Below are 12,937 nucleotides of genomic sequence, written 5' to 3'. Positions count from 1 at the left end.
CTAATTCAATTTAACTGAATTTACTTCCAAAGTACATCATGATGCAGCAAAGATGTTTTACCCTAAAGGTCCGAATCTACAATAGGCCAATGACTAAAATACTGAAGGGAAAAAGAAGTTAAACAATACTTTGAGATAGCAGCATAGTTTGAGATTCATAAAGGTTGTTTTGGTCCATTTAAAAGAACAGAAAAAAAGCTGGGAAGAGGCTCCAGATGCCTGATGGAAAAAATTTTGAATGCAGTAAAGAAGCATTCACTGAGCCAATGAGGAGCTCAGGGTGCACGTACACCCCTGCATCCAAACTTCAGTCGCTCCAAGCCCAATTTAGAAGCAAAGCTCCCAGCGTTTCCACGACCTTTGGAGCAGACGGCCACTTCATATGAAAGGCAGCTCGCTCGAGAGGCACATCCTCTCTAAAAGTGGGATTCCCACCCATCCCCTGAGGCTCCGGCAGCCAGAAAGACTCAAGCCCGTGACAGCAGCAGCTTTTATGGATGTATAATCAGCACTCGCTTCCTGCCCAATATCCCACATCCCTGCAGGGCTAGAAATGGGAGCTTTTATGTATTAAGGGCTACACAAGGTGACCTCGAGAGATTTTGATATTTATTCAACTTTTGGGAGAAACCTATAACCCCAAAATATAAAAATTACCCCTCCTTGGTTATTTTTTGTCGTTTCTTAACAGTTCTAAGGAATGCAATTTCAAGAAAAAATGCAAGAAAAGGCTGTTGGTTGCAAAACTGCATTGATTTTGAGTAGGTTATAAGGATACGAACAGGACAAACAGCTAGCATCTCTGTGCCTTCTCTATTGCAGCTCTGAAAAAGGACTAATTTTGGAGATGCTGCCTCTGATGAATGACAAATGGTACTAACAGTAGCCACATGGCCCGAGACGCCGGCATTTGAATGGTAGTAGCTAAGCCCTGACATCACCAATCATTCCAGTACCTAAAGGGGGCCTACAGGAAAGCTGGAGAGGGACTTCTTCTGAGGGCATGTAGTGATAGGACAAGGGGCAATGGCTTTAAACTGAAAGAGGGCAGATTTAGATTGGATATAAGGAAGAAATTTTTCACTCAGAGGGTGGTGAGGCACTGGAACAGGTTGCCCAGAGAAGTTGTAGATGCCCCATCCCTGGAAGTGTTCAAGGCCAGGTTGGATGAGGCTTTGGGCAACCTGGTGTAGTGGAGGGTGTCCCTGCCCATGGCAGGGGGGTTGGAACTAGCTGATCTTTGAGGTCCCTTCCAACCCAAACCATTCTATGATTCTATGAAAACAAGAGGGGAGACAGCCATTCACTCTTACGAGGCTAGTGCTTCTTCAGCTAGCAGGAGCTTCCCAAAACCCTTAAAATATATCTCAAAATAAAGGAGCGGTTGTTTTCAACAAAAATATCCTTGATGTAAATAATGTAGATCCTCCAAGGCTTTAAAATGGAAGAGTGAGAACGCCTCTACACCTCTCCCACAGCCTCAGCACGACATCAACAGCCGGAGAGGCTTGGGCTGGGCACATTCGGATGTGCCGTCCCTTCCTCTGCCCTTATCTTTAGTGCATACAGTCATTTGGAGAAGTACTGGGCTGGGAAAGTTTGGGAAGGTTGTTTTTGCTAACTGAGCAGTCACTCTTGCGCTGGGATGTTTTGCCAGCCATTTCACATTTTCCCCAAGCCCTCAACCCCTCTCATAATCTATATGCCAGCACCAGGGGCAACTATTACCATTAGTGCCTTAACTGTGACTTTACACAGGCCTGTCATCTTCAGCTACATTCTCGTTCTTCTTCCCTGCTTTCTGGAAAGGGAAATTTCAGCTAACTTCTGTCCTTGCTCACATCCCGTGTGAGCCATCACAAGGCTACCCTCCTGCAGGCTTTGCTTCAGCGGTTTCTCAAAATATGAAGGCTGGAAAATCATCAAGGGGTTGTGGTTTGTTGGTTTTTTTTTTAATTTTTCCAGACGCTTGGTAGCACAATCCTCCTCATTTCCCTGCCAGGGAAATCGCTTCGCACTTCCTGGCACATCTTTGCTCACCCTGGGGCTCCTGTGGTTTCGAAAGCAAACAAAGGCAGGAATGAGAAGAGAACCTGCTCCACAAACTTAGCGGGTGGCTCAGCGTCACTGCGTGCAAAATGCTCTTGCATTTTCCAGGCGGTAGGTGCTGCTGGAAGTCAGGCAGCACGCTCCGCCGGCATTCCGACATCCCGGGCTTCCCATCACCTCCGGCACCCACCCGCTGCCTGAGGTTGGCCAGGCACATCATCTCCTATTTCTGTCTCATTTAATTTGGCGCCTTTGAAGAGAGGTTTTCTCTTAGCCCAAGCACATTATGCTTAGGTGAGGCAAGGTTTGCAGAGGGAGTTAACATTTTTTATCGTTTTAGTCATTATCGATCCGTTCTCGCTGAAAGAATGCCAAAATCCTTTGGGCACAAATCCCCTTTACAATGTTGGGGAACGTGTTTCTGGCTGGACCTACAAAGTGTGACATTTCGGGCAAGGGAAGTTCACTGGTTTTTGACAAATTATGAAAGGTGCAGCCAAAACGTGAGTTACCTGAGTCTTCCTCCCCATACCAACTCTCCCATCAGCCAGAGCTCAAGGACATCAGTCCACAGCAACTTGTACCTACTTTTTGTGACGACGCCTTCCAGGTGGATGATGTTGGGGTGGTCAAACTGCCCCATGATGCTTGCTTCTCCCAAGAAATCTCGCCTCTGTTTCTCCGTGTAGCCCACCTTCAGGGTTTTGATAGCCACCGGGAATTCACGCTTTCCCTGCAGCTTCAGCCGCCCACTGCAGACTTCCCCAAATTCACCTTCAGAGAAAAATCAGCGAGAAAGGGGTCACGGCGTGTCGAAGGAACGCATGGCACACGTCCGTCAACAGCACGCAGCCCCTATAGATAGCTGATCAAAGGCACGCAGGGCTGTCCCATATCCAAGGATGTGGAAAGCTGAACATCACAGCGATCACCAATCTCAAATAGCCAGTGTACAAGCTGAGAAATTCATAAGCACAAGAAAACCAGGAAGAAAAATGTAATTTTCCTATATTTAAAGAGCTATAGTGTATATTCTATTGGGCTTTTTCCTCATTTTGTGTTATTGTCTACTAAATGAAAGAGTTCTGTCACATCCTATATCATCGCCCTGTGTAGATAGCTGTAAAACACAAGCCACTTGCTTCTTAACCTTCCTTTGTTAAGTTACATAGATGGAATGCTGTTAGCCTTTCACAGCAACATATATTTTTATAGACTATAAACCCTTTCCAATTTTATGACTGCCTTTTTAAAAAAGTAACCCAAATGGATTCTTTTTTTTCTTCTGGTGAACGGTAAATTACCTCCAAAAACACAATTTCAGAGGATAGAAAATATTCCTAAGGTTGGATCCAAGTCCAAACAAACAGTTTAACTGGAAAGAAAATGGGAGTTTCTTCTCTTAACCAAGGAAGTGAAAGGCTTTGGACTTTGGTTTGTGCTTTTTTTCTCTCCCAGATGACTTTTTATTCTTAATTTTTTCTTTGAGACTGACCTTAATGGAGGAGGAGAAAAAGGTTAAAATGGTGAAAAGAACTTGAAAATTAATCATTTCCCTTAACATCCATTGAAACAACTCAGCTTGGTCCAAAAGTTATCCTTTTCTGCTGTTTTCAGATCAGTCCCTGAATTTCAAAACTGCAGACAATGACAGGTTTGTCCCAAACTTCAGCTGGAACATGCTGTCCATCCCTTGCAGAGTACCTAACAGCACAAATACTTCCCAGCCCTTCCCAGATCTCTCGTGTTAAGGAAGCCAACCCTCCATGCTGCTAAGGGTCATGAAATGCATTTCCGTACCAGCTCCGATAACTCTTTCAATGGTTATGCAGGAAGCTTCAATTTCCTTAGCAAACTCGTGGACAGCTTGATTAGGATCCTCATAGGTGTGGGGGTCAATGTAGGTCCTTACTCCAGGCAGCTTAACTGCAAACACAAATTAAAAGCGTTAATGGCACAGGACGTGACAGAAGATGGGCAACACGCACGCTTGTCCCTTGCAGTCTGCTTTGCTGGAAAACATTGCAGCAGGGAAACCTGTTTCTATGAGGAAAATGAGTAACAGTCATAGAAAATGGCATTTGGTTTATATGTGACATACGTGCAACTTCATCATATTTGGAAAAGCACATGATAGTGCTCAACTGGAACGATGTGCTAAAAATCCCTCTTGGTGCCATGCAATGGGGTCTGGTGCAAAAGGATCCCTTTCTGGATGGGGAAAGGGTATGCCAGGAGAAAAGTACAAAAAGCAAAACGTTAAGGGAATAACTTGCAAAGGAAGTTGGATGCACGGGGGTTGATGGAGAGCTGCAATAAATTATGCCCTCCCAGTCACATATTAGCTAATCAATCGGCCGCGTTATTTCAGATGGAGTTACTGAGATTGAAATGAACTGAATATTTGCAGCACAAAGCCTGTGGGTTGTACCAGTATAAATATAATCAATAGCAGGCTTTTTCTCCAGGATTTGAGAGGGGGGAAAAAGTATTTTCATTATCCATATTGTAAGTTTGTTTTGACAATCATTAAGGCTACTCACATGAAGAACTGCTCATCAGTCTAATAGGACAGCTACATTATACTGTGGCTCTTAATTGATTTGCTTCCTGCTGCCTTCATTACATAGCATTAATGGAAATTTGACTTTCATTCAGGACGTGTTTGCCTTTTCCACCCGAAAAGGCACCTCGCTGTCACCCATCCTCAGATCCCACGGCACTTGACAAAGGAAGGCTTTTCCAACACTGGCCTCGGATGTACGGAAGGACTGATAGTAACCATGAGATGCACTTTCTAGCATCACTGCAGAGGTTTTTTTTGAAGATAAGGGCATTAACACAGCATTTCTGAAAGCTTCCTAGGAGCAAGAAGTAGGTGTTATTCCTCACGCCTCTGCAGAGGTGTCCAAGGCAAAGAGAAGCTGTGGGCTTGGTCCTCATGGCTGGCTGGGGTGGAGTAAAGGTTTCAAACAGGTAGTCTGGACTGAGGTGTCCAGCCTGCAAAATGTAGAGTTGTTACGTGCTGTCCAGCCAAAAACTAATAACACCTTGGGTCCCGCAGCAAAGACAGAGAAAGAGAACAAAATGGCTTTCCAGAGAGATCTGCTGCAAACGTACAGGTGTCAACAGCTGGGCTGGTGTAAGAACTGTTCAAACATTCAGTTCTCTCTGAGGCTTAGAGCAGGAGCAGGTGGGGACTTACCGAATAACAGAAAAAAACAGTTGTTTTGTGAATTACCAGCAAAACCAGAATTATTTTTTTTTTTTGTAAAAAAAAAAAAATCCTGTCAGTTGTATTTCTCATTACCACAGAGATCCAAAACCGCACATACACGTGTTTGATCTTTACTCACTGTGGCCGTTATGAAAATGCATCTTTTCTTCTTCTGGATCTTGTTTAGCCTTGCTATAGCCACATCGCCTGGAAGAGAAACCAGAAGAGTGTTTTTGTCTCTGGTATGGCAGAACCTCGCTCTTTACTGCAAATCACACACAGCACAAAAACCCAGAGCAGCGACGAATCCAGCCTCTCTAGCGGCTGTATTGCTGCTGTCCCAGTTTTAGCTCATCAAACCACTTGCAATTTCCCTAACGGGATTCGGGGCCCAAGGCCCACTGATTTTCAATTGGACTTGTGTTTCCAAATCCCACGGATGCTTCTGAACAACTCCACTTTACCACACATCTAATTCAGCTATTAAGAAGAAAAAAAAAAAGCAAGAACAGGAAGGATGATGGAAGGGGAATGGGATGAAACATTAGAATCGCAGAAGCAAGATCTCCTGGACCGCAGAGCTTTTGCAGGCACCATGTTGTATGTATTGCATGCTCCACTGGGCATTTGCACAGAACTTTAAATTTTGATACTTTAGAAAAACAGCCTTGTGTAAACATGAACACCTTATACACATGCAAAATAATGGCTTAAAAAACCCAAAACCTGTCGCCTCACTGCCTTTGAGGGTCTCCTATGTATTCCTGGCTCTGATGGGGCTTCCTGCACATCTCCTGTCCTACACAGGGGAGTTACCATTCATGCAATCCCCTCTGCCCAGCAGCAATAAAGATGGGAGGTGGCACGCAGTCACTGTCTCACCTATCTTGCTCCCACATTAGCATCAGGCAAGTGCAAGCATGCTGCTGAATCCCACCACGGAGTTGCAGCCACAGGCATATGGATGTTGCATCTCCCCCAGGGCATCATCCTATTAGTCTTTGTCTGCTCTCCCCTGACATGTCCCTCACCCTTCTCTTCTGGTCCCTCACCCTTCTCTTCTCGCTGGCTCTCTAGGTGGTGTTTTGCATAAGCACTAATTGGCTGCTTTGGTGGCATTTCTGAGACCTGCTTCACTTAGATAACCATGTAGGAAGCCACAGAGTAACTGCAGAGGCAAGGAGAACTGCTCTATAAGCACATATATATACATTTGAAAATATGGATGACATATGTGTGATGCACATATATATGCCAGTCTTTCCAAGGACCTGACATGACAACTGGATACAGGAACTAGATCATCCTTAAAGCAAGCCACATGGACATGAGACAGAGAGACACTGCTTGGTAGAGCGAAAAACCTGGAACAGACACCTGCACGCCAGCCATTGCACAGTGGGGTGGCTAGCTGGCACACCGCAAAGGAAACCTCAGGTTACCAAGAAGTCCCTTAAAGCTGAGAAACTTGGGAGTCTTCTCTTCCATTGCCCGTGATTTTTGCGAGAGGGGGATGCGAGCGCTCCAGCATCACTCGCAGCAAGGAGGAGCATACGATTAGCAGAAACAAAACTGCAATTAGGAGGAGGCAGTAATAGGCATCTGCGTGAAACATGCCCTCAGCGTGAAGTCCCATTACAGGGAACTGCTGTCTGCCTGGATGCAAGGGGCCAAGCAGCCTTTCGGCTACAGGATTTTGGCACCGGCTTTGCGAAGCAATCACCATTACAAACAAAAGCCCCAACGTGACGGGATGCTCACACCGCCGCCGAGCTGGACACCAGTGGGTCGAGGAGGGGAAAAGCAACATGAGCTCCTGGGGTTACTCTGGGGAAGGGGAGCAGGCACGCAAGCTTACCTTGGGGAGGAGGGGAGACCTGTGCCAAGGGGAGAGGAGGAAAAAACAGACTGCAAAGGTTGTGCAAGCACAAGGGAATGGATTGAGACAAGGTGCAGAAGACAAGGGAGGAGGCTGACAGGTGGTCTGGGGGCACAGGCAGGGAGGTAAATGAGTTGCACTCAATAAACAACCAGGCTCTCCATGCTGGGCACGATTTCAGCAGCAGCAACCAAGCTGAGACCACCACGCTCCGAATGCAAAACCCATGAGAGCGGCAACGAGGTGCACGGAGACACGGCTCAGTTCCCCACGTGTCGGTGCTCGCCGCATTGCTCTAGCAGCAGCAGTGCCATTTCCTGAGACGGAGTCCTGCCTAATGAACTCCAAAACTAAGCACTAGGTGTACGTGGAGAACCTGGTCATTTCAAAGCGTGTTTTGGTGTTCACAATTCCTGGGTGAAAACGGATTCTTCTCCTTCTTCATCATACTGCCTCCTCCTTTAAGTATATAAACTAGAGATAGGAGTATCAGTATCAATTCCCACTTCTGGCAACCCCAATTTTTTCTGCTGCAACTTGCCAAAAGTTACATCAGTTTTCCGCAGAAGTAATTGTCTGGATTGAGGCATATAATTCGATTTTCCTTTTAAAAATACACAGATGTTTCAATTCATCCTTCTACGAAACGCACATGTACAAGATTTCTTCTGTTTGCCTTTTAGAGCAAATGCTTTCATCTCTTCCTCAGGTTTGGAGTATTTCACCTATAAGTAAGCTTTTCTAACGTTATCCCTTTTACTGCTCGCCTCTCCTGATTCTTCAACTATAAAGAGGGAGAAGAGAGAAATGGGAAACATGCCATAGCTTGTGTCCAGTGATCCAAGTGCACCTTGATGCACAATGGTCCTTGTTTTACCACCCAGGGACACACTCAAAGGGCCAATGCAAACCAGTTGGCTCCAGCTGTCCCCCTCTCTCGAGCTGGGTAACGCATACAGCAGCACATCACATTAGCATACGAAATGAGGCTCTGGGACCCCCAGAGCATCGTTAAAGCAAGCCTTGACAAGACACGCCAAAGCGAAATGGCAGCTAGTGGACTGGGACTCTCCAGCAACAGTTTGGCACCACGAACAAAGCTTGCTGAGAAATCTGCCTGTTGCAACCACTTGTGCCCTTCGCACGCTCACTTTCCTAAACTACCCAGAGAAACAAGCCATGTTCACGCTGACTGGGGCTAAACCACGTTTCTGCCCTTCTTGACCTTCAGGTGATTTAAATAACACACACAAGCAGTTTTTCCTCCTTTCTTCCCCAACTAAATCCCATAAAAATCTGCTATTTCAAGTTAACAGTCCTGATTCGCTACGTGAATCCTACCGGCAGATAAAAGTATCTAAATATTGTGGCTTTGCAATATATTTTGGAGGAAGAAAAAGCTCCCACTTGTTTGTGAAATAATCCATTTCTGCATGTGCATTTGCTCTTAATATTTATTGGAAAAGCTGCGAGTCAAAAGCCTCCTGATGGAAGACTCATTCTCTAGTTTATTGTCATCGTACAAACCATAGATTTCCTATATCTTTTCTACATCACGTACAGCAAAAGCATAAAGATCCTGAGGCTCGCTTCATTTCCCACTAAGCAGGAGACACTCAACCAAAGAGTTAATATAATTCAGCAGCACACCTGAATTTCAGCTCATTTACTCCTGTTGTGGATTTGTCCCAGTTTCTGTATCTAGAAAGCAGATGTCTTCCTTGCACAGCTCTGTGTTTTTCAATAAAAGTATCAGAGGAAAAAAAAAGTGAGACTTTAAATATTCTTAAGGCATCATGTCTTATTTAAAAACTACTTGCAGATTGGCAGGCAGCTCGTAAAATATTTATGGGGCAGATTATAAAAGTGAAGTTGTAAAATGATCCCTATATAGGTTTATAAAATATAAAACGGACGGGTAGAAAGATGAAGAATCCAGCTGGGAAACCAATGCCCACTGCCTCACATGGCAGAAGCCAATTCATGGAGAAAAATCCTTCGAGAAACGCGGCAGGAAGATGCTTGCTTTCCCTGGACTGATGGAGATACTTTGTGTCTCACCCCATGCTTCAGGGTGCCCTTGCTGGGTGGTGTGTGGCTCCTCAGCCACCTGAGGCATCCCCAAAAACCACGGAATGACCAAGGGAAGGAGCTTCTATCTCCTTAGCTGAGGCCAGCACTCTGGTCACAACCCAGGCAGGACACAGCCAGGGGACTGTGGAGGTGGACCTTGGACATCCAAGCCCTAGGCAGTGATGTGGCAGTCTTAATATACTTTTTTTATAGGCATAGGCCAAAGTATTTCAGCACACAGCCAAAACGTTACTGAAAATAGACATGGGAACAGCATTTAGATGTCCCTGATGAGGAAAGGGACCTCACCTGGCTAGGTGCAGTCAGTACCATCGAACGGTGTGTGCCCTGAAGCTGCACACAATCTCCTGTCCCAGTCCTGCAGAGACTCACACACGTATTTAATCTCTTAAATATCAAATAAATTAACTCTGTGCACTTCTCCAAAACAGAGGCAAAATGCCACTGGTTTTTCAGGGGTGAGACCTTTACTCAGAAGCTCACCTTTCACAATAAATCAGCTTGGAGGAACGCATCCAACCCAGCTCGAGCTGTCGTTTTACAGGAGGTTTGTGAGGACCACGGCGTCGTTGTTTACGCGGGGTTAGCGCTCATTTCAGACTATTTATTCCAAGATGTTAAAGCAATAAGGCTGCAGACGTGTTGCAGGGCAGGACCACATTCCACCCAGAGGAACAAACAATCAGGGCTCCATCCATCTGGCCAAGATCCTGTTGCCTCAGTTCATGTGTGGAGACAATAACTTGTTCAGCAAATAGTTGTATCCTGGGTAAACCACACCGACGCTGAGAGCCAGGGGTGAAAATCTACCACCTCTAGTGACATTGGTCCATGTTCAGTATTTTCACCTTTGCTGCTTGCAATCCTAGAATACCTTCATTATCACAAAATTAGGGAATACTCAAGGGACTGGTACAAAATGAAGAGCCTTTATACTGAAAGTTGTTTCCCATTTTTCTGTTCGCTTTCCTCCTGCTTTTTTGCTGTCTATAATGAGTTACTTTTATTGCACTGGACCAAAATTTCACCTGGAGTAACTTGGAGCAACGCATGCAGGCCAGGAATCTGATTCATTCGAGTCCTCTATCTACTCTCAAAGTCCTATAATTTGGAGAACGAGATCAAAAGAACAGTAAAAGGTCTTGAGATGACAAGCTAAGACCTTCAGCCCAGTCCAAAGAAACACTAGACAACTGGCCCAAGAGGAACCAGGGCAGGTTCCCTTTCTAAGGGCTGCAGGCTCATCGTCTTCTCAGCTGCTTTGCCAGACACTGCTGTCCCTCTCTACAGGGTCTGACCTTGCCTTCAACCTCCGATGAACTTGGATGCCTTACAAAGGAAGTGTCACAATTCCAGCAGTGGTATTTTTAGCCTTTAGTCTTTCCTTGCCTTCGCACTGAATGACTCCCTGCTTTCCTAAACCACAGCCAGAACAATTAAAAATAATTTAAACAAGACATCGTTTCCCCCTCTCGCAGGAAGCTCCCTCTGAAGCGATCTCCATAAATCTCTCTAAAGAGGTTGTCATGCCTTTCCATAGCACAGCCTACGGCGTCCATGCCTTGAAGTCACTTCTCCCATTTCCCCCTCCCAGCTTGCTGCCACTTTAGTCTCTCCGCAGCTTAGGAGGAAACTTGCAGAGGGTGTTTTCCAGGCCAGCCAAGTTTTCCCTATGCATCCTCTTCTTTGTAGCCATCCAGTCCGCTCCCAGTCTCCTCTGAGAAGTTTTTTCCATTGCTGCTGCTCTCTGGTTGGGGACCTTGCTGAGGACGTTTGAAGCATGACTCCCAGCAAGGGACTGCTCATGCACTGGTGGCACAGGCACAACAGACAACAGGAGTACTGTGAGGTTTTCTTTTAGCGCAATCATCACCAACTTGGTGGCTCACAGGAACGACCACGTCTACCAGAAGAACATTTCGCAGCCAAACACTTCAAGCTGAGCAGCCTTGCTTGCTAATGCTGCTCTTAAGCACTCAAAAGTCATGGAAATGCTCCAACAGGAAAATTTATAAATGCTCCACTAGGAAAAAAGAAAAAAACCTTCTGCTTTAGGGCCTTTGAGACTTGCATTTGCAAACTCCTCCCTGGTTCAAGCCACTGCCAAAGCCAAAATACAGCACTAGAGGAACCAAAAACGGTCTAGGAACCAAACGGTCACCTCGCTCGGTGACTGCTGTGCCCCATAGCCAGGGACTGCACCATGACCCAGCTACCACCATGCAAAGCCTCAGCATTCCCCGAAAACACAGTAGAAGAGCTTCACACCTCTCACCCAGCTGTGCTGCAAAACCTTCCCAGTTTAACAACACATGTGGGACGTCTCAGAGCTCCTATGATCTCAGGCAGCTATCTGATGGGGATGGTGATTTCATGAGTGTCCTAGGAGGCTTAGGAAGACCTCTGCCTGTACAGTTTACAACCAATTCAGAGAACTAAAACACGTTCTCTTTGGGGAGCAACTCAACTCACGTCCTGTCAAATCAACAGAAATCAAAATCACCCTTCCTTTGATAAGTTCGAAAAGAGAGGAGAGTACACGAGAGCAGAAAGTGGTGAGGCAGCCCAGATGCTGGCAGAACGGGGCAGCATGCAGCACGGACACGCAGCTCTTGATGCCCACAGAGATATGTCCAACACTGCTGGAGCATATCGTTGGCAAACAGCACCACGTCATCGCCACGTATGTCGAAGACATACAGTTCATTTCGCTGACATGCACGTTACACGCCACTAAACACCTTTCCACTCCCACCTGCCCCCCCATCTCCTTTCTGGGGGTAAATTACCTCCCCCAGCCCCTTTTGGTGACGAGAAGCAGAATTTCATGAAGTGTCCAGCACTGGATCGATCACGGCATAACGTATCAGTTGGAATTTTTTTTCCCCTGAGACCCCTGCTCTTGCTGGAGACACACTCTGCTTCGGGTCACGCTATTTCCAGTTGTTGAGATAGACAAGCTGGGTGCAGAGACTGGATGAGAAAGCGATTTCCAGGCCAATACAAGAAAGGGAGGGAGAGGCAGACTGTGCACAGAAAACATGGAGGGAGGACACGAAATAGGAGCCAGCACAGGTGGGAACACTGACCATGTTAGGCTCGGATAGGCAACAGCACGCAGAGAAGAAGCCCACCCACAGCCATGATCGCAGCAACTGAAAAGCAAACAAAAAGGCCCAGGATAAGGAATAATCCCACCGCCCTGGCAAGGTGCAAATACATTCGCAACATTTTTATATGCACTTCTTCTTTCTTATTGCAATTATTATTTGAACTTTAACACCCTGGCCTGTAAGAATTTCACGGCATGTGCTACCGTTGGGGAAAAATGCCTTGGGGAGAGCGTATAGATCCTGGTCCTGCGAAGCAATTAACCATGTGCTTCCCATACTTGAGTACCACTATTAGGATTGATGGGGCCACCCATGTGCTTAAACTTAAGCACCTGCCCTGGAGCAGGCAAAGTGAGTTTTTCCACAAGCGTGTGTGCGGTACAGTTACCATTTCCTTTAAAAAGAAAGCACTGGATGAATGCAAGCTCTGCTTTTGCAGACCCTTATGCACGTACTCTACTCACACAGCCCTTTCTGGGTCTCCTTGTATCAGTGCAGCTTTGCACAGGCATTACGTATCTGCAGAAGCAGGACCTTACACGAGTCGTGTGAGAGCATTCAGCCTAGATAAACTCAAAATATGGT

The 12,937-nt window shown here is 46.1% G+C and overlaps 1 protein-coding gene across 5 annotated transcripts in view; it reads right to left on the bottom strand.

Moving 5' to 3' along the window:
* EPHA5 (EPH receptor A5) overlaps positions 1-12,937 on the bottom strand; it is a 187,145-nt gene that overhangs the window by 23,501 nt on the left and 150,707 nt on the right. For 3 of the 5 annotated variants that reach the window (XM_086611754.1, XM_086611755.1, XM_086611752.1), the window contains exons 8-11: positions 12,329-12,394; positions 5,406-5,473; positions 3,850-3,975; positions 2,638-2,823 (exon numbers count right to left, since the gene is read on the bottom strand). In XM_086611754.1, coding sequence (XP_086467880.1) covers positions 2,638-2,823; positions 3,850-3,975; positions 5,406-5,473; positions 12,329-12,394 — 446 coding nt within the window. The remainder of the gene's footprint in view (positions 1-2,637; positions 2,824-3,849; positions 3,976-5,405; positions 5,474-12,328; positions 12,395-12,937) is intronic. The other 2 variants (XM_086611756.1, XM_086611757.1) reach the window with 1 other exon arrangement.

The sequence above is a fragment of the Tauraco erythrolophus genome, chromosome 5 (genome assembly GCF_009769465.1).
Source record: "Tauraco erythrolophus isolate bTauEry1 chromosome 5, bTauEry1.pri, whole genome shotgun sequence".
Taxonomy (NCBI): Eukaryota; Metazoa; Chordata; class Aves; order Musophagiformes; family Musophagidae; genus Tauraco; species Tauraco erythrolophus.
This window is presented reverse-complemented; position numbering and strand designations above follow the sequence as displayed.